The sequence below is a fragment of the Mytilus edulis genome, chromosome 3 (genome assembly GCF_963676685.1).
Source record: "Mytilus edulis chromosome 3, xbMytEdul2.2, whole genome shotgun sequence".
In the NCBI taxonomy this organism is placed as follows: domain Eukaryota; kingdom Metazoa; phylum Mollusca; class Bivalvia; order Mytilida; family Mytilidae; genus Mytilus; species Mytilus edulis.
Genome location: NC_092346.1, coordinates 69392470 through 69415589, shown reverse-complemented (window position 1 = coordinate 69415589; position 23120 = coordinate 69392470). Strand labels below are relative to the sequence as shown.

The following is a 23120-nucleotide window of genomic DNA, read 5'->3' as shown; positions in this document are numbered from 1 at the left end:
AATATGTGTACGTGCACTGAGGTGCAGAACGTTGAACATCCACCAAAATAAATATAAATGAATGGCGTAATTTTGAATAACCTTCATCTCATGTTTTATTATGTTGATTTTTCTATGAGAAAAGCAGTTTTCCCTTTTCATACGGAAATCTGTTTGGCATAAATGTCATAAGCGCACTTGTAGTCTTAACAAAAATATACAAACTAAATTCCCTGGGTGTTCACTAAAACGTCTTGATTTGTAAATCTGTGATCTTACCTTCTTTTGACAGATGCTCATTCTGGGTATACTTAATATGCAATCTGTAATCTGTATGTTGTGTATACAGAGTGGTAGAAAGATGGCGATGGTTAAGTTTGAGTTTTAAGTGATTGATTTTATTATTGAATTCAGCACTGTTAATATAGATGTCTTAGAATTCTCTCTAAAATCTTACATCGCGACGTGTTATCTGTTTTACACGTTTGAAAAATATCCCTATACGACGTGATAAATTGATGTTATATCTGTTGATAAAATCAATATTCATTTATTTCAGAAACACTAGTTATTTTGTAGCGCCGGTATTATTATGTAATATCTCAAAAGAACTGACAGAACTAAACCATAAGGAATTACTTGTGTAATAAGTCGTATATTATCATCAAACACTTGTCAAAAACATTGCTAAATGTTTCATTCATTTCATTTCTTGTTTACCGCGAGTAATATAATCGTGTTGTATATTAGACAGCAACTCTATCCAACTTGTCACATATCAAGCTGTGTTAAATTGTTATTTGGGACATCATCTGGGTTTTCGTGGTCAATATTAGAACTAAGTAATTATTGATGTACTGTTCGGTGTATTTACAGCGAGATGTCGTTAAATGAAATTGGATACCCTGCATTTATTATGCTATAACATATCATGGTAAAACCACAGAAAGACCTATCTCAAATATTATTGAAAACAATCACTATTTATTGCCAATAAGATCTTAGTGAAAATTAGATACACCCATTCGGACTTACTCCTTCGCTAATACCTTCAAAGTGTTAGTATCAATGCATGTAACAGTACAAATTTGAATTCAGTGGTTTCCAAAATCCCCCTTGTACATATTAAAATTTCAACATCTACTGGAATTTAAATTAGTCTTTATCAGAATTATACTTTCTACTGATAAATATTGGAAATTAAATTTGTACTATCTTGGATGATTGCAAATCATTCTGATTTCCAATTTGTTACACAACATATACATACGTTATGATTGTACTCCCTTAAACCCATTACTTCTTTTTAAAAACGTCGGCTTCACTATCTCCTGATTACGATTGCAGCTGGTCTCACTGACACAATAACACATGATACTAAGATATTATTGTCATTGTCAATGTTTACTGTGACTAATTTAGATGTGTTACAGTACCTGAGCACTACAATAGCGATAACAATGTAGGCTGTACAATTATCTCTATCTTTCATAGACGCATCATTCTAGAGTAAATTCGTCAAATGTTTTATTCATCCGTGCTACTTGGAATGCATTTTATTCATTTGAGCAACCTTGAAATAGTTATTGGCGAACTTTTGACAGTTTAAAGCCTTTTATATACCAATCTGGTCGCATGGCTATGGTTGTTTATCGTCTGTTATTTTAAACAAATCGTTTACCCACTGCAACTATTTTATTACCAACCTTTTGCAAATCCTTTTTGTGTGGCAAAAAAACTACAACAAGTACATGTGTTTCCCTCCAGGCAATTCTTAATTATGATTGGACAATTTTCCAATTTCGTATCCATTAATTACTCTGAATCTTATCTTTCAAATTCTTTTCAAGAACAACGATTGCGAAAATATATTCTTCCTTTTTTGTTGGCATACTTGGTAACAATAAGTGCAATATACAAGTATGAAACACATACTATTATCATTTAAATTTCATCGTTCGACTTAACTGATTGACCCATGTGATCGAACTTTAAAACAATTCTGTACAATTTTTCATTTTATTCCTATCAAAGACAAAAAATTTAAAAAATATATATAATAGCTGCTACTGACAGTTCTACATTATGATTAAGCAAATATTGAATATAAACTCATCAAAGATACCAGGATTAAATTTTGTATTTAAGCAAGACGCGTGTTTTGTCTACAAAAGACTCATCAGTGACGCCCGAATCCCCCCCCCCCCCCAAAAGTTAAAAGGTCAAATAAGGAACGAAGTTGAAGAGCATTGAGGACCAACATTCCTCAAAGTTTTGATAAATACAGCTAAGGTAATCTATTCCTGAGGTTTCTTTTATGATGACTACATGAAACTAAAGGGGAAAACTGTATATTATGATGATAATATATCAAAATGCAGTCACTTAAGTAATCATGAAATCCAAAGGGAAGTATGCATGTATGAGTGACAGGGAATTCTTTATTTGGGTTTTGATTCTAGTGGAAGAGGGATTTCTATACTCAATGTCATTATTGGAATCTGGCCCGTACGGTGACCTATAATTGTTAATTTCTGTGTCATTTTGGTCTCTTGTGGAGAGTTGTTTCAATGGCAATCATACCACATCTTCTTTTTTATATTTAGTTCGTTGAGAGTAATTTTTAAAATTTGCCTCGTATTTCATAGAGTTTTTGAATGTCTTCGTTTTTTGGTATTTTGTTTGCATATAGTAATAAATAAATTTGGTGTATTTACTGTCTTCTGATTGGTTAAAAGTATTACTTTTATTTTCAATGTTGTCAATTTTTATGGCGACACGCCCACTCTGACGTTGTGTCTTCATACGCCAACATGTTTGGACGTTGTTATTGTTAATATAATAATATAAAAAGTTCTTTAAGCCTTATTTTTGACAGAAATTTATATTTATCATATGTTTAGTAGTAAATACAGTAGTTTTGAATATTTGATAAATAGCCTGCTGTTTAATCCATATCGCGCAACTTTGATGCGCACCCCTTATCGCATACCCTTTATCACACCCCTACCCTTTATCGCATACCCTTTATCACACCTTTTCCCTTTATCACACCCCAACTTTTTTTTTCACAAAAAGTCCGTTTTTATTTATGTAAGCTTAAGAAATATTTTTCCTCAAAAAAGGTCCAATAGAACTGCCATTCGGGAGTGACGTAATTTATTGAATGACGTCATTGTTTGGTATGTACATGTAACGTCACGAACGTCAAGTTTTTAAATTTTTTGGCACACTAAATGGAACTATAAAAAATACAAAACACACAAAAAAGTACAATAATAAACAAAATATTTTTAAAACAACAGCACGCAAATTGTAAGGTAACCCAGGTGCTTTGGATAAGTAATTGAGCAGTTCTTTTAAGGCTTTTAGTAGAACTGAAGGTAACCTAGTGCTATGGATCAGAAAACAGTTCATATAATATAACTCTCTGTTGAAATATATGATAAAACGTATAAAACATGGCAAAATCCGTATCACATGCCGTATCACTCTCGACCAATATCATCCCTCGGACTTAAAGGCCCTTGGGCTGATATCGGTGTCTCGGGATGATACGACATATGATACGGATTTTCGTGGATATTTCAATGTGAAGAGTCAAAAATTAATTTTATGGTTCAATATATTCAAAATAAATAATGGCCATTCATTAATTGAGTATCTAGAAAAATGGTTCATCATTTCAAAAAGAAAACAGCAAAGTCAAGACTAAATGTGTGTTATTGCCTTTAAGCACTGAGGGATCTTTGAGAGATTCATTCTTATCTGCAATACTGTCTTTTGTAAAATTTACGTAAAATGAAAGGGACGGAAATTAATGGTATAATTTGCATCAAGACATGACAAGAGCACTTTTAAAACAACTTAATATGTTACATATTAATCATTTCCTAGAAAAAGGATGCCAAATACAATATCTTTCATTAAATTACAGATTACTGTCTGTATGTCGATGAGTAATAGACTATTAACTCAGTCCGTTGACAATTTGTAACCATCAAACTTTCGTAAATTAAGTTTTTTTCCCTCGTGTTCTGGAGTAATTAAATTCATCAATGTTTCTATCGTTTTTCGTCTTTACTGATTATGTTTAATTTGTTTCATTATTCATAAGAATTATTAAAGTCCTCTATTCAGTCGCCTTTCTCAACGTTTAAACCTTCTAGAAATGGGAAGTGATGAACAGATATCGATGGACACTAGCAGAAGAAACTTAATTTATTAAACATGTATCAGCACCGAATGCACAAGATTTAAAACAAAAAATATAAAAACAAAATAGACGACAAACAGTATAGTACCAACAACAACTCTCAATAATAAATTGAAATCCTGAAAATAAGTATCTGCGAGAGAATCATCCGCTCAGCTTTTGATTCCAAGGATAACAGGTGCATCTGTTTTACATTTACTCGTTCTGAAATATAGGATTTAGAAATAGACCTTAATTTTGATTGGGTCCCCCATCCCCCACTGTAATTCATTGTCCAACTCTTTCCCTCTTTTACGTCAGCTCGAATGCGGCTGATTTTAACTTGCAAATATCAATGCATATGGTGTCCCTCATAGAGGAAGAACGGTCAATCCTTCTACAGCACATTAGTGTATTGCCGGTTTTTGTTTAGTTTCATGTTAATCATTCTTAAATTGTCTGTTTTGCGTTTTGTTTGTTTTTCTAACAAATTCAAGCTAGACAAAGATTTTTTAAAGCAAATTTGCTTGTTTAAGTATTCTTAATATATTTTTCAATTGTTTATATCGTTTTGTGATGATTTATCTGGATGTTGTTTAAACTAAGGTAAATTTTGATATGCCAAAATTGAATTGACATTCTTTCTATATTTGTAGATTGACTTTCTGTACAAATTTCAAGCAAAAATCAGTGGCAGACCTGTTCTGTATGATCATTTTAACTTATGGCAAAACTTCAGATATTGAATATGATAGTAAACAAAGAAGGATAACTCTGACTTAACTGAGGATTTGTTTTTATTTTATCCTATAATTTAAAATTTGTTATTTGCCGTGATTATTCTGTTTAAGAGTTATGGAACTGTAACTGTTACACAAACACTATAATGTGTTAACTCTTGTTCGCTTAATAAGATCTTCATGAATTGTATATTTTATTATTTAGAAAGCATACATTTTATGAATGAATTTCAAAAACACTTATATATTTATTTATTTACATCATTTTGACAATTTTTTATTAAATTGAAAATCTTATATCCGTTGTGTAGTCTACTTAACAAACAAACCTGATCAAATAACTTTTTTTACAGAAAATAAAAATCCCATTCCTTGAGGCAGTAAAGATAACGTTGGGAGATAGATATACAGACTACATGGCAACTGTATATACTATTACCATCGATTTTGTTCTAGACAGCCTTGTCGAAGGATACACGGATGACACGTATGTGCAAATTAAACTAGACAATGGCCAGGAAATAGATGTGAAAGAAAACGATAGGTGTTTGGTAAAAACAGCAGAAAGCTAATGGTTCTAATCTGCTCAAGAGGTTTTCAGGAAAAAGCCTCAGATTATGCATAAAGGAGATGTTACAGAAATGCCTTATTTAAATTGTGTAAATAATTGAGGTAAATGTACAGATAATTTATATCCGTTGTATGTGATGTAAGCAATAAATTATAAACCCATTATATATAGTGATGTATGGAATTAGTCAGTATGCATTTTTCGCCGCACACAATTGTACCGTCTACTTTACAACTTTAAAAAAAGTTAAATGTATAAGAAAAGCTCGAAACCTGAAATGAAATACAGGAATATCATAATTGAATTATACATAATTTGAAATATTGTGTTGTATCTGTATATATACGTGATATATCATTACAAGACATTGCCTTTTTAGTGTAATATAATGTGCTGCATTTCAATCCATGTTTCAGTTTTGCTTCCGCTGGGAAAATTCTCGAGAAGAAAGGTTTTAAGAAAGCTAAATTTGTTATGGTTTTCACTAACTTGATTATGATATATAGATATGTATGTTTAATTATCTCTTCTTGGTGTATTTTATATTGATGAACACTTTAATCAATAATTTGAATGACTGCATCATGATAAAATCTTTTTGAAGTATAAAATGTATATAATTGTTATAATGCTCACCTAATTTGTCGCATACTTAAATAATAATATCGATAAATGAATTGTTGTTTTCTGAATATTTTTTGCAAATATTTCATGAACATTCAAGAGGAGAACAAATTAACAACAAATCTCATAGGTAAGCTCTGTAATGATCAGAAGAGTGTGTGCTGCATATGGATATTAAATTTCCTACACGAAACATCGGAGTTCATGTCTCAGCTTCTTCCGGGTGTGTCTTAAAATTATCCTCAGATTCAAAAGAACTCTTTCAGTGCTTTAAAATGTTCTCAGAAGTAATTTCCTACCGCACATTTAGGACCGGTTCAATTGCCGAGAAGTAAGGTCAATGAGACTATGTTTATATTCTGAAGTCAACCCCTGGGTCCATTCGACAATGAAAAGTCTGGATTGCGTATAAATAAAAGAAACTATTTTTTACATTTCAAGCTCAACAAAATTAGAAATGTATCGCTCATTTAGTCTCTATACACACTCATTATTCGTTTTTGGCATGAGTTGCTCATACTAAAATCCGGATTGAACTCGTGAAGAGGCACCCGTATAGTTTTTCGCAATAAGAAGGCATATCATAAACGTAAATAAAGGCAACAGTAGTTTACCGTTGTTCAAAATTCTAAAATCGATAAAGAGAAATTAAACCCGGATAACAAACTCAAACCGAGAGAAACATATCAACTGTAAGAGGAAAACCACGGAAACACTGAACTTCAACAAGAAACAAAAGCCAACATCCATAGAAACTTTTCCGCTTATAATTAAAAAAATGACAACACTATGTGACATGAATACAGTAAAAACAAACGCAAGAATACTCAGTACAGAGAAATATATAAATGAATGATATAAAGTACATTCGAACATGAACCGCATAATAATAATGAATATCTCACACGAATTAACGACAGCACAGAACACCACAAGCTGCGCGTCACATAAATGGACCAACGCCTTATGTCTTTTATTTGTTTACGCAACACAACAGCCTTTTTCGTGCCTGTTTATCATATTTCTTTTTCGTTTATTGTTTTGAAAGGCCGTTAGTTTTCTAGATTTGAATTGTTTTACATTTGTCATTTAAGGACATTTCATAGCTTACTATGCCGTACCGGTTTTTACTCGATGTTGGTGACCTATGATAATTGTTAACCTCTAGTTCAATTGGTCACGAGTAGAGAGTTGCCTTATTTGCAATCATACTATATTTTCTCATATTTATATTTAGTGTAAAAAATAGAATTACTGTGAACATGCGAGTTTCGACCCCATGCCAATAGTGAATCTTCTTATGATACAACAAGGTATATTCTTATTATATTTTATTCGTCTCTTTGTAAAGAAGAGGAAAGCTGAAAGAGTAGTTGGAATTTTCTTTATTTTATGCTGTATGTGACCTCTCAATTTGTAACCTTTGATGTTCTAATCATTCGTAACTGATTTTGCGATGTGATTACTGAACGTAATTGAATTATTTGTATGGTCTTTTTACTAGTAACTGCATAATCGGATTTATGTTTATATAGGACTATACACAGATTTTGTATACGTAATCGAGTAGTAAAACGTAATTACATTACTGATCTAAAACAAGATTTTTCCCTGCTTTGTCAGCGAGTGACTTCTAATTTTTAACGATAATTTGCGTTCCTGTACAGCCGTTATACTAAATATAGTAAGTTGTTTATTACATTTGGATTGATCATTTTTGCATTATACTTTTTTAATGTACACTCTGACACTCCGAGAAATCATTCTGAGGTACAAATGTATCACAAATCTGACGAGGCAAACATGTTCACAATGTCATTATCTACCTACTTCCCATTTCCAACAAAATCATTCGACTATTCCTTGTGGAGCTGTTGTCCTCAAATGAGGAAGAAACATCAGCAACATGACATATACAAAAATTCTAGCTGACTGAAACCTTTAGATGACTTGTTAAATTAAAATCAACACCTTTTCGTAAAACAATATAATTAACAACACCCATTATTATCTGATCTGCAATACCAAAAGAGAGACAATGATACAAAAGGGATATTAGATTCTTTTGTAGAAAACAAACTGACAATGACATAGCAAAAACAATGCAAAATGACCAAAACAAACACAAACCACATTTTACAAATCCAAACATACAGAAAACTGTTAAGATGATCGTAACCATTAGCCGACTCTTTTAATGTATATTTGCCCTTCAATGAAGCTTTTTTCACTTATTTTCCAGTTTTTTTATATGATCTTGTAAACTATAATAGATCGGAGGGAATATTCTGTAAACACCAAGTATTATTGGAATTAAATATCAATAAAAATGGCATATGAATGAAACAATTGAGTAATTCCTTATATGAGCTATGCCTTTAAATTTATATTTTGACATATTTTCGAGTAATTGCCTGATATTTCGATTATCATAATAGACGGATCGAAAAATTCTACAGAATATCTACTCTTCTATTAAATTGTGCGCAATTCAGCATACACAGCATAAGAAACGAGATAATAAGATATATAATTTCTTCTAGTTGCAGTTATTTACATCACTATTGCTCTTGTTCACGGTTTAATTATTTCTCAATGTTTTAGACATAATCCCCCCGTTAATTTGATTGTAGTGGTAATTTCTTGTCAAATTCTTTATTTGAGTAACAAAGGCAGTCAGGTATAATGACCGTTTGTGTGATCCATCATTATTCTTTAATCGGACAATAAATCCCTAAATTAGTTTAGTTCTTGTGTACGTTCACCACTATGACTATTGGTCTTTCCGTCTCGCCTTTGGTGTACTAGTATTCCTTTTTATTTATTGTTTTTTATATCTTCAATTTTTATCTTATTACATATTCAAAAAAACTTGTGCAAACTATATCAATGTCACAGATTACCAAGAATATTTAGCAGTTGTAGCCAAACTCAAGGTTCTTTTTCGTCGTTCATGACATTGCAGATTTACAAAGATCTGTGTATCCCTGAAGCTGAAAATCTTGTACAAAAATATCAAATGTGAATTTTTATCACCTTGCGGGAGTAGCACGTCTTTGTCAAACGCCTAGGGCCGACCAGAGAACAATAAGCACAACAGTTGAAGCTGGGCTTTAGTAGTAATAGGACAGACTTGCATCAATAAGGAACATGTTGGCGTTGCTTTCAAAGTTAGCGTTAACACAAAAAACATATTGTCTACTAAACCGAAACATATTATACCTCAAAACGGATAGAAACTTGGGAGAACAATGATCCAGTTGACACTTGAGAGATCAATTAAAATTTCAATGTTTTGACCTTTTCCAATACCTTAGTGTATGTTTAACTATATATTCTGGCGATTATCCATCATAAAATCTTTTGTGCGAGCGATTGTCTTTGTTTAACATGCCTTGGATTCATACGGATCAAGATAGGTAAAATCAGTTACTTCTGTAAAGAGTTTTTCGAACACCGATAATTTAATTCTTAAGTCACCAGAAGTTTACAAAACAAAATAGAATCATTCGACGATAGTAGCCAACTTTAAAGCAAATACCAACAGTTGATAAAAACCTATTGAGCACTACAAGAAATGGACAGTATAATCAAATTTTATCCTAGTCATTAAGAACCAAAGCGATGATATAGCAGCATCATTATTATTTTGACAATATCACTATGAACGTGATCATATAAAAGATGGAGCGATTACAGCCTGGTTGTTCTGGATCGTTGAAGCGAATAATCTCGAAGATTTTTTTCACAGATGTGTGACATGCGACAAAGTCAGAGAAAAAACAAAATAATTTCCAATAGATTCATTTACCAATGGTCAAATTAGAATTGACTTTCGTCTTCTAAAGTTGGAGAAAAGAGCATTTACTACGGTTTTGACTCATTCAGTAAAAGTTGACCTGCGATGGATTTGAATATTGATTTAGGTCCTTTTTATCTTTATTTGTTGCTTTTCTTTTTTATTCGGCTTTGAGCAGTCCAGATGAATATTAAAACTAAAAAGCGATACGGACTCATGCCATTTATAAAGTGATTTTTTTAAATATTTTTTACCATTGTCGAATATGGAAACATATTGTTGTTTGTGATAATGCTTTGGGAAAGTATTTTAAAAAGCTCAAATGTGTGTAATATGTCATATACATATGCATACAGCTTATTAATGTTTCACTGAAATCATCCAAATTTTGATTTGAATCTAAAAATAGAAAATTTACATATTTACGCAAAATAAATCAAAACCGGTGTAAACACACAAAAAAACCAGTACTTCTGAAATGTCCAGAGAACAAAAAACAACATTTGAATTTTCAATCTACATCCTCCCCTATCACAAAAATAAATATTTCAATAATTAAAACAAAATGGTTGCTTCCCGGACACACTTTGACTGTCCCTTTGGTATCTTTCGTCCCTCTTTTAAACACAATATGATATACATACATCAATGAAACTGTAAAAGTTTGCTTATATTTGCTTATAAAGAGGAAGTGAAATTGTGTGTTGGTTTGTAACAACAATAAAAAAAAAAACTAATGTACATTTAATTCTATTATAGTTCAAGTACATTATTAAAACATACAGGTTTTCACAATTTTAATTGTTACTTAAAAACCAATAGCAACACACATAAGTATTGTTCATTCAAAAATAAATACGTTGTATATATACGTTCATCTTCATATAATGTTTGTATATTATAATAATATGACACGAAAATGACATCAATTACGTTATAACGATAACCAAACGGAACTCAAAATGAGATTTATAAATTAGAGGAAAATCATATTATCACACAGACATAATCTGTATCTCGCAAATAATGCCAAAATAATGCCAAATTTCATAACTTAAACTGCAATCAGAGATTTCGACCAATGCTGTTTTTTTTTAGATCCATATGGCTGTATGATCATTGGTGTAACGGTGGTTATTGTTCCTGTTTTTTTGTGAACATTTGTCTCCCATTGTTTCATTTAATTCATGCATTATATAATTTGTTGATATAATTTGTTCTTATGCTTATTGTTAAATCTTTTGTTAAATCTTTTGAACTTAAAACTAAATAGCATACTTTTAAAAGCCAATGACCTATTTTAACTCCATATAAAATGACATTATAATTTTTAAAATTATTATTTGAAGTGAAAGAAACATTAAATATGCTTTAAAAAATTTCAAGTTTAAAACAGGACAATCTTTCCAGGCCAAATGTGTACTATATTAAATTATTTACAATGGTTTCAATAAAATTATCCACCCTCTTTGAATTGGTGTTCACATACTGTTTAATCTATCATGCTTGTAACAGTCATCAAAATAACAATAACATTGAAACTATTACAATGCATAAGTCTTATCCCATCTCATCATAACTAGTGGAAATGAAGATAAGTTATAATGTACTTATATTGATTATTTCATCATCTTTCGCTCATAGCTCACGAAGTATGAAAAACATTTTAATGAAGCTGTTTAGATTAACAATGTTAAGATGGAACATTTATACAAGATATATCGTCAAACGTTCCGGTGATCAAGCTGTATTTCAATACAAAACATTGAATAGCTCCAGCTTATTTTTAAATAATATCAATTTCAGTCGAAACTTGATACTTAAGCTAAGCAATTTTTTAAAAGGCTAAGTTAAAAAATTGATTGCAGACGCGCTTTAGAAAAGATCGATTTGCTTCATTAAAGTTTAAATCGGTATCAAGTTTTCATCTTTGTATTATCCTTAAACAGAAAGATCAATTATGTTTTTCATTTTTTATGAATAATACACCATATAGCAGTAAAACTACTAAATTTTAAAACCATGAGTGTATGAGCTGCATCGATCACGTGTTCTTTTAACGGACACCCTTTTAGGATGGCGTTCAATTAATGAATGCATGAATAAATGAATGAATGAATAAATGAATGAAATAATGAATGACAGATTAAATTATGCAATGGCAATCAAAATCAAAATGTACAAATATTACTCTGCTTTAAGTCCGTTAAAAGATTAGAAACCCAAAACTGATGACATACTACTTGAAGGTTGCATGGTTGTCTATAATTACCTACACCCACTTGAATTGGATAGTCGCATTGGCATCATACCACATCTCTTTATTTTCAGATTATTAAGACACCTGCTTATTACTGGAGAAAGTCTGGTCGTAGCTGTATATTCTTAGATTTATCGCACTTTTTGGTCTCTTGAAAGCATATTCGTCCCTAAGAGGTCTTGGGTTTATCTCCGACAAGGCAAAACAAATGACTTGAAAAGTGTTTTGTGTTGCTTCTACGCGCAACAAGCAGCAATTTGAAGTAAGAGGAAGAACTGGTCGACTCTGATTTTGAATTATGTGTTCGAGTCCAAAATTTTCACAGTACACATAGTATTTTAGGAGGTGATTATGATTCCAGAATCTGTATCTTTTTTAATTTCATGTAATGTTTGAATTTAGCTTCCGTGAAATGTTTTTTAAAAAAAAACACATCTTATTGCTTTACATATTATTGCATAACTTTGGAAAGGCGTGATATTTATAAACCCTCTCAATACTTTATTCAGATTAATTGAATTTGTTCAAATAATGTTGTGTGTTTATCCAGAGACCTTTCTATACATGATCAGGCATTAATAAAAATAAATATTAAAGTTTAAAATTCAACCAAATTTTGACCGATATCATTCCTAATTAGTTTTATCAATTTCCTGACTGGTTAATTCCGTGAACAGATTTAATATGTCATGGATAGATGTAATAGCTTGGCAATTATCCAATAAATTTGTGTACAAGATAAATAAATTGATAGTTAATAAATAATGAATAAAAATTGACAATATTCCCTTTTTCTTAATTTACACATTAAATATTCATCTACTAATAAGATAAATGCTTTAAAACTTTCGATCAATATTAAGAATTCATTCTGTTGTTACATTAAAACATAACAATTAACATATTTTAAAGATTTGTTTCTAAAATCTTTGATTTTAAAGTATTGCAATAGATACAACATTACCGTTGATATTAAGGCATCAACATTGGTTTGTTACAATTATCACATTAAAATAACAGCAGCGCCACCAACACCGATAAAGATTAGATTCAAGCATTCCTGTGTGATCTATAAGATTCTATGGCAATATGCACTGTCTGAAACGGACTTCAAGGAAAGACTTGTTTATCCGAATATATTCATCTGGTAAAAGGGAGAATATAATTTGTCAGGAAATACCATTCGCTGATTCTGCTCCTTTTGTTAAATTTTCCAGTATAAACTTGATAGTAATTTTGTAGATGCCATCCATATTGTCTGTATATCTGTCACTTAGCGTAATTTTTACAGCATCTAAAAATGGTTTCTCAATAAACTGAAAAAATGAAAAGAAATAATTAATAGCTAATTAAATTACTATATATTTATATGTATTATGTGCCAAGGTAAACGTTTCTTTATATTTGGTTTTTTTTATAGTGACTAAGATAATAGTACAATGTTGCCTGATGTACCCATATTTATTACATGTATACCTATTATGTCTTATTTTTGTTCACCCATCTTTGTCCATATAATGGAATTTTTTGTTACTGTGAGCGGTTTAGCTAGCTACAAAACAAGGTTTAATCCACCATTTTCTACATAAGAAAATGTCCGGATCCAAGCCAGGAATATGACAGTTGTTATCAATTCGTTTGAAGTGTTTGAACTTTTTTTTTTGCCTATTAGATTAAGGACTTTCCTTTTTAAATTTTCCTCGGAGTTCAGTATTTTTGTGATTTTACTTTATATATATATAACTAAAATTGTATGTATACATCTTAACACTAACAATTATAAAAAAAAAGGGGGAATTAACTTGAGCGACAACCAGACCATTTTAAAAATTTCAACGTCCATATAAATTGGCTACATTCCGGAAAATCTCTTAGGACAGTTCTCGGGACAATATCTGTTAAAATAGTATGGTACTACCTAAGATTGTTATTGGTTGGTTACCACGAGACCTCTCATTTGAATGAAAACCTCGATATCAAAGTTTGTTTTGGTCAGCCAAACCTAAAATGTTTAAAGGGTATTGAAACCAGAAAGCTGGATTTGACTGTCATTCAAATGAGAGGAATGGTGTTAACACATATTGTTCAACCCAACAATTACAATCTTAAAATTCACATTATCATTTTTTTAATATTTATAAATCTTGTACAAATCCAATTATTTTGCCTCTACCAGTGAAGTATTTTCAAAATAGGCTTAACATATTTTCTTAAGAACAGATCTCTCAGAAAAGTAAATAAAATATTGTCTAAGCCTACGTAGCAAAGATTCATAGACTAACGCCAATTACGCACGGACAAAAGTGCAGTTTAATCATTTCTCATTATAAAAGTTGAAGCCTCAAATAAACTCAATAGTTCGTTATGATCAATTGTTTTATAAGATGGCTGGAACAAGTGCCAATTAGATATGAAAAGGACTTTAGAAACCTCGATTGAAACAATATCAATTACCAATACAAAAATTGATTAACTAGGATTCAGTTATAAATTTCTTTTCTTTAATTGACAATAGTTCTACAACTGCTTACAACACATATTGTCAATGTGAAATAAATGAAAAATTTATATGTAAGAAATCACTTATTCCTTCAGTCATGTACGATTCAACAGTACAACAAAAATATGCAGCCGATAAAGGAGTAGGTTCAGTAAGACCCCTTTTTGGCCCCAAAATATAGCAGTCTTACAAAATTGTGAAAATGTAATCTTTTAGCTATTTACAGAAAAGTAGAATGCTTCTGCTACATAAATATGGGCTGTTTTTGACAATTCAATACACATATATCAGGTATTAGCATCATTAAGTCATGCTAAATTACTTAAATCTTCACAATTTGAGCATTTTAGTTAAATTTTAGACGGTTTCTGTCTTAATTGAAAGTGGCCGCATTCGTGTTCATTCATAATATTGAAACGTAAGTTGTATTTGATGATAATATATAACATATATAAAGGTTGAGGATGAACACGGATGCGTCCACTTTCAGTTTTGACAAAAACCATCTGAAAAGTGACGTTTTTTGGCATATTTGATAGATTTTTCAAATTTAAGCTTGAATTGGACCGTTTTTAATGACTAAATCAGTTAAAAATCTTTCACATAAACTAATTGAATCAATTGAAATAAACACTTAAGTGTTTAAAAAGTGTCCAAAATCTTTCGTAAGATGAACCTGAAATTTGAGGCCAAAATCGGCCCTTACCGGACCTACTCCTTTCGAAAATAAAATTCTTAAATAAGGGCCTGGTTTCTTTGAAATATAACAACATTATTTTTACAATAATTCTTCAGAAAAAAAACTACATTATATGGAGATGACTATGGCCTTCAATTTTATATCTCTATTGAAAGGCTGTGGTTAAATTGTAGTTAAGGCAAAGTGACGATTAAGTTTAGCACATCTTGTTTTCTTATTTTCATAAAAGATTAAAGAGTATCCAGTGTAAATATAATATAAAATTACAGGGACTTAGTCTGCTTTTTTTGTGGTTGTAAAATTGCATGTGAATATAACATTTGATTTTTAACTGTAAGTTTAAGTCCAGTATATACAGTTTTACATTAGAAAACAAGAATGTGTCTCCAGTACACGGATGCCCTATCCGCATTATCATTTTCTATGTTCAGTGGACCGTGAAAATGGGAGAAAATCTGAATTTTGAATGAATGTGTCACCGTCAAAAGCAATGACTGCCTCTTACAAACGCCAAAATGAGTGTCAGACAGGTCAACAAATTCTGTCTGACGTGTTTTGGGTTCTGTTTTACGCCTTTTGATTTTGTATTTAGTCAACCAATCAAGTGGGTTTTGGCAATTATGCAGTTGGAATTTAAGGGCTTTAAAGGTTTTCCTTCAGTCGATTCTTTGGCAGTTCAGTTGATAAGAAACATTTATGGCATGAATCTGTACGCAATGGCATTCGGCAATTTGATTAGCATTTGACGTTGCGGCCGTAAACATGTATCGGAAAAGACGTTGCGTAATCAAATTCTATTGACGTTGCATTGTCACCACACGTTGATCTGGTCGTTGATGGTCAGCAACAAATCCAGTCTACCTGTATCGTTGTCAGAAGAACAATAAGACGAGCTTTCGAAGTCATACAGTATGGTTGCAGCACGTTTATGTTTTTCTGTTTGCAGTATTCTTATGGGCTGATTTTTATTGCTCAGTCTTGACAATATAGAGGTGCAACCTTTTTAAACTGATTTAAGTGTTGCCAAGGATTGAAAGAACTGTTTCAAAAAGCAAAAAAAAAAAACGAAACAATATTTTATGGGTCCCGAATTTCGCTTTAAAAAATTCGTGCGACTTCAAAAATTCGGTATGTTCAATAACCATAGGTAAGTCAGATGTATATTTTTTGTAAATAGAATGAAGTATAGTAAAAATGAAAAGTAGTTGTAAGAGAATCAAACAAGATTTTGGGGAAAAAATAAACAAAATGAGTGTCGTTTTTAAAGTCGTTCAGTATTGATCCGTACAAGTCAAAATTGTACATGCTTGAGTGAAAAAATATTTCCTTCAAAATATAATAAAAATAAGCTTTTTGAACAAAACGTTCAACACAACTTATTTAAACCGCATTTTTTGTCTTACTTCTTCATTTCAGGCTATTTTCAGCTTTTGATTTTGTTGTTTGCTTAGCAAATTTTCGTCGGAGTTCGATATTTTTGTTATTTTACTTTTAAATTAGTTTGATTAAAGAAAATGATCACGTGTAATCGTAAAAACTAAAAATGGACAATGACGATCAATTGGGCTCAAATAATCTGTTGAAGCATCACGTTGTACAAGATCGGTAAATATTTTTCATTGCTCCAAAAATGGAACCGGTTGTCTGTATAATTAGAGCACTCCAATATGAATTAAATTTGTCAATCTTAGTAAGGACTGTTTATATCAAAATTCTAGTGCCCAAACAATAGTCTGATAAAGTAATTCGCGAGGTCAAAATAATATTGTTGAACGTTATTTAATATTATTTTTAAGTGATTTCCTTCAAATATGCATAGTGTTTTTAAAGTATTTGTTTAAAACTACATATGTGTGTCGTGTAATTCTTATTTTCTGGCTTGCAAACTATATCTTAAGTAAGCCCCAATTAATTTTGTTTTCCATATTTCAACATCAATATCATAATAGCTCCTTTCTTGATATTTCTAAGTACACCAAAAAAGAATCCGGTTTGGTCAAAATGAATTTATCAAAAAGGCATATTCAGCCATGTAAAAGACATCTTATATCTTCGATTTAGTGTTTTCATAGTAATTTTTGGCATTTTATTCGCCTTATGCGTATTGATTAGAATGGCTTTGTCGAGGTTCATCAATTTAGTACAATTATCTGTAATGCATCTTCCCATGACTACAAATGTTCTACTTGTCAAACAAATCAATCAAAGAATAAAGTATGTTCTATATAGATAAAGCCTTTGAGATACTCAGAATGGTTGCATATAACAAGTGGTAGATTATTTTTCTCATAAAAATGATAGAACTTATTAAGATATAAACGGCTGACTTATGAAAAATATTTTAATGAGTTGTTTTTCTCGAGTTTTACTATGCATGCAGACGAATACACACTCTGTTATCTTTGTTTTTTAAGAGTTGTGTTTCTAACTTAAGCAGGGTTTTTTTTTCTCCTTTTAAAAACACATGGTTAATTTTAAAGAATAATTTAGGATTCTATATCATCTGAAAATCGATCGGTTTGGCATATTGAAAGAAAAATACACTGAATGATTTGAACAATTACTGCATTACAGGCAACTATACTACTCTCAGCCATTAAAGTAGTACTTTTTTATGGAGAAAATTTAGATTAGATATTCTTGAATTTAAAATCTTTTATCACTATAAACTTAAATTTTTATGCGTTTGGTGAAGAGTTTCATTTTATAAGAATGGTTATCTTCATGATAGTAGAAAACGCCTTTCAGTACCATTTTGTTAACTTCACAGACAAAATTATAGCACAATCATGACGTTATGAATATCAACATTGTAAGTAAACATTTACTATAATAACAATGAAAAGTAAAATAACATACATACTTAACTCCAAGGAAAATTCAAAACGAAAAGTCCCTTATCAAATGGGAAACCAAATGCTCAAACACATCAAATGAATATTAAACAAAACAAACAGTCATAATAGATAAACATTTAAAAAATAGGGATACACCAGTGTTTTATAATCTGATTTACTATAAAAAGAAATTGCTAACAAAGACAAACTAAAATGCTTATCAGCATAAAATGAAAGACAAGAATACCTAAAATTACCAAAGCAAAATGACACAATGATGGGATGTATATGTCACCAGCTACGCCAAATGGATACTACCAAACTGATCTAAATAGTAATTCACAAAGACAATTAAAAGAACACAAAAACACGTATTTAAGATGATAAAAAACGTCAGCACCCAGAATCTACACTTGAAGACTTAGTTTTATTTGTGAAGTTGGTATGGCATATTTATCGATAGGGTCTTTGAATACATAGAATCTCTTAGGTAATCACTTCATGTCTAACCATTGCATTTTTATTTAATTTGTACTCAAACACACCCGTGATATCGTGGGTCCGTGACTGAATTAAAGTATATTACTATGCGTAAGCCTTATTTTAGTATTGGTATTGTCATCTGATAAAGTTATGTCGGTTACAATGTATAAGATGCACAGTTTTCTCTGCTTTCAAAATCTTTCTGTTTGAACCCGTCGACCTGGAACTTATCAATTATTGGTAATATAAATTATTTGGAAAACAAAAGGGCCTGGAATGGAGTATTTTTTAATCAACAGCATTGTCCTATATTAGTTGTAAATAGACGTGAATTCTTTGATTCACTGTTTTACGTCATGCCGGCTAACAAATTGAAAACTGTACCAATACGCCTTATTTTAAGTCCAGAATTAAAATTTTAGAATTCGTATTGTCATCTTAGAAAGTCGTACTGATTAAAATACTACAATAGGGAACAATGTGACAATGATTGAATTTAGCAGTATCAACCCTGTGATTATGACCCGTGTATATAGCAAAATCCTAAATACACCGTTTGTTGGTGCGCCTGTCAGATGCGAAACGCACAGATAAGGTAATAGGAAACAGGTGGATATACTATTGGTATCGGTATCGGATTTGACCAGGAACTTGTTAATTATTGGCAATATTAATTATGTTGAAAACAAAAGGGTCTGGATCAGTGTAATTTTAAATCAACACCATTGTCCTATATAAGCTATATACAAAATTGAATTCTTTAATTTGTCGTTTTTACCCCATGACGGTTGACAAATTGGACCTTGTTATTTTAGTATTATAGATATTATGTATGTTTATTTGTACCTACACATTTTTTTATAGATTGTTTTTAATTTCTAGTATAAAAGAAAAACATTTGTGCTTTTAACATTTATTTGTCATTTTAAAATAACAGACTCTGTCATTCTAACCCTAATCTGGTTAAACGGAAACAATTAGTATTAATCGATTGGCATTCCTTTTCATATGAAATTAAGCATGTCATATCTTTCTCTGTATCTCAATGTATAATAATTGTTTACTGTTATCTGAAATATATTCATCTGATTTGTTCTACTTAAACTAAATTTATGCGTCTGCAGTAGACTCGAAGCACACTATAATAGTTCTTATCGAATGTAGTATTTACTTCCTTTTTACTTTGATATACTATGACTTGGTGGAAAACAACTGGTAGGCGATTGCTAGTTCAGAATGAAATTCTTCACCAAGCAGTTGCTTTTTAACATTGTTCGTGATTTCTAAAGTTCATATATCTTATTTTTATTCTAAATAAACTATAACACACCCGCGACTCCGTGACTGAATAAAAGTATATTATAACTATGTGTTAGCCTTATTTTGTATTGGTATTGTCATCTGATAAAGTCATGATGCACAGTTTTCTCTGCGTTCAATAGCTTTCTGTTGTCATGCTAATTAAATACTACAATGGGAAACAATGTGACAATGATTGAATTTAGCTGTGTCAACCCTGTGATTATGACCCGTGTGTATAGCAATTCATAAATACACCGTTTGGTGGTGCGCCTGTCAGATGCGGAACGTACAGATAAGGTAAAAGGTAACAGGTGAATATGCTATTGGGATCGGTATCGGATTCGACCCGGAATTTGTAAATTATTGGCAATATTAGTTTTGTGGAAAACAAAAGGGTCTAGAATGGTGAAATTTTAAATCAATACCGTTGTCCTATATTAGCTATGTATAGAGTTGAATTCTTTGATTTGTCGTTTTTACCCCCTGACGGCTAACAAATAGGACCTCGTTATTTTTGTATTATAGATATTAGAAATAAATGTTAAAACAGAAGATGCAAATTCATTCATTTTAATTGATTTTAATACATAATTATGTTTTGCTTGTTTGTCTCACATTCTTTCGCGATAAAAGAGGGACGAAATATACCAAAGGGACAGTCAAACTCATAAATCCAAAACAAACTGACAACGCCATGGCTAAAAATGAAAAAGACAAACAGAAAAACAATAGTACACACGACACAACATAGAAAACTAAAGAATAAACAACATGAACCCCACCAAAAACTAGGGGTGATAAAGCTCCCCATGAAGTAACCTATCTTTGGTTTTCCCAATTGTTTTACTTTCAACGCATCATAAATATTTGACAGGTTCTGCCCTATTAAGGTAGTGAAAATATTAACATATTCCCTTAATAGGCCTTCTGATCATATTGCATAGTGCATAGTGCATAGTGCGATCTTTAAACACGTTTAACAACGGCTACAAACTGCAACATTGTAGGTGTGTATAACGGGTTTAAAATAAACTAGAAAGAGAGCGAATGGTGATTGAAACACCGGTGTTCAGCGCTCAATAATAAAAGCACCTATGAAAAGTGTCTTCTTATAACATTACAACTCAATACAATTATAAAATGACAGATGCAAATCATTATCATAACGGTTTTAAGAACTCCGGCCTAACTAACACACATCTTTAAACTGTGTACTGGTCTAGTTAGTTCACGTAATGACATCTCTTAATTGAGTTATCGATTTAGTGTTCATCCGGAATTTTTGCTCTTGTGGGATATGAAAATGCTGATTGGCAGCTAGAATACGCATTTCTCTTATAATATCTGTCAAGCATTATTGGAAATATTCACGCTAGAGAGTATTTGTTGAGAATTGGTAAAGCATCCCTAATTTGCTGAGAGTGACAGTCAGATTAGCTAGACGATAAGAGTTTACAAATTTGAAAATTTGACAACTTGAGAAAAACGTATAAATCTATTTTGACATGTACAATACTATAACAAGGATGAGCAATACTATGTTCATAAGGTCCGAAGGTGTTTATTTTTGATAATTAGAAATGCTATTCGATTACCTATTGCTAAAACGTTTAATCCGATCCACCTCTACAAACTGATCAAATAATACCTTTTGCTCAATCTTTCAGTAAAAGGTTGTACGATTGTAAGAGCAGTGAAAAAAATTGTACACACCGTGAAAACTCCAGTGAATGATTATTATGTGTCGTGAACTTATATAAAAAATAACACCTTATTTAATAAGGAACACTCGTTTAAAAAATGACTTAGTTATGAGAATGACAATGTATAAGACTAGTAATTCTTAACAGTGATTTTTATGGCCAAAGGGATAATGCTTTTTTTCCAAAAGGAAGTTTTTTCAACTGGTATTTTCGATATTTTCTCTACAATAACTACTGATCTATTAAGAGAACTAATTGATATTTAGTCATTGTATATCATTCGAACATACACTTTATGTTAAATACAAATTTAAAACATTTTTAATAATTTCGATAATCACAGAAATTAATTTCTGTGTTCTTTTTAGAATACATGCAAATAATTAAATAACCATGGAAACAAAGATTATAACAAAAAACTTATCAACCTCAAAGTAAAAATCTGTCTTTTTAAAATAGATCTCCTTACAATATGAGGTGCTCTCAATTATCCTTAGGTTTGTTTTATCATCAATGCCAATCACAGGAGTAGGATGTTTAGTATTATTTTTGTTTCACGGCAATTGCTTCATACTAAGGCGGCAACAGTTTTGTGATGTTCAAAGCCCGTAAACTAATTTAGAAGAACAAATCAAAGTAACAAATATAAATCGAGAGGTTACATGCCCTCCAATAGGAGAGAGACCGATAGTGTCGACAAGGTTAGCGTTTCCTGCCACGGATGCAACACACGCAATGCAAATGTACTATCGGTAAACATTGTCACTATTGTGTATAAGACTCAATCGGTAAAATAATAGACGACTATCCTGGGTCCATACAACTATTGGTGGAGGGTTTTTTCCCAGGATATCACCAGACAGTTACTGTAGTCAAATCGTGTTATTGACATGAATTATCTTTGATTTCGTTGTTAATAAAAACCTTGATTTTCAAAAAACTAAGATTTTAAACACTTGAATAAATTGCCTACGCTTTATTTTCAAAAATCTTTCTGAATATAGTGTACTCAATGCTTTTCAACTTTATACTTTATTTTGGTGTTTAATCTATATTCAAGCGTCAAAAATGGGTACATTGTAGACTAAACAAGAGTCTGGAGTACATAACTTTAATTCTGGTATCTTTAATGAGTTTAGTTGAAGATGTAAGACTACGCAACTATGAGGCGATTGAGTTGAAACACCGAAACATAGTATCGGTCAACCCATTCGTGAATATGACCGTAAATAAATAGTTAGCGTCTATTGCAATTAATGTTTATATAACTTCATTCTAGAAGTGGATGTGTAAGTATACTATGTACAACTGGGGGAAACGCATTCAATATAAGAGGAGAACAACGACACAACATTAAAATGTAACACACACAGAAACGGGCTAAGCATTAGACAAAATCCTATGAGAATAACAAATATAACATCAAG

At 31.2% G+C, this 23120-nt stretch overlaps 2 protein-coding genes across 3 annotated transcripts in view; one reads left to right on the top strand and one right to left on the bottom strand.

Annotated features, from left to right (window-relative positions):
- Positions 1-6162, top strand: part of LOC139517296 (cytoglobin-1-like) — a 112530-nt gene extending 106368 nt beyond the window's left edge. For both annotated transcript variants that reach the window (XM_071308216.1, XM_071308215.1), the window contains exon 3: positions 5268-6162. In XM_071308216.1, coding sequence (XP_071164317.1) covers positions 5268-5486 — 219 coding nt within the window. In that variant the 3' untranslated portion in view covers positions 5487-6162. The remainder of the gene's footprint in view (positions 1-5267) is intronic.
- Positions 6163-10637: 4475 nt separating this feature from the next.
- Positions 10638-23120, bottom strand: part of LOC139517297 (globin-3-like) — a 58627-nt gene continuing 46144 nt past the window's right edge. Inside the window, exon 4 of the mRNA XM_071308217.1 lies at positions 10638-13484. Within this exon, the coding sequence (XP_071164318.1) occupies positions 13338-13484 (147 nt within the window). The 3' untranslated portion in view covers positions 10638-13337. The remainder of the gene's footprint in view (positions 13485-23120) is intronic.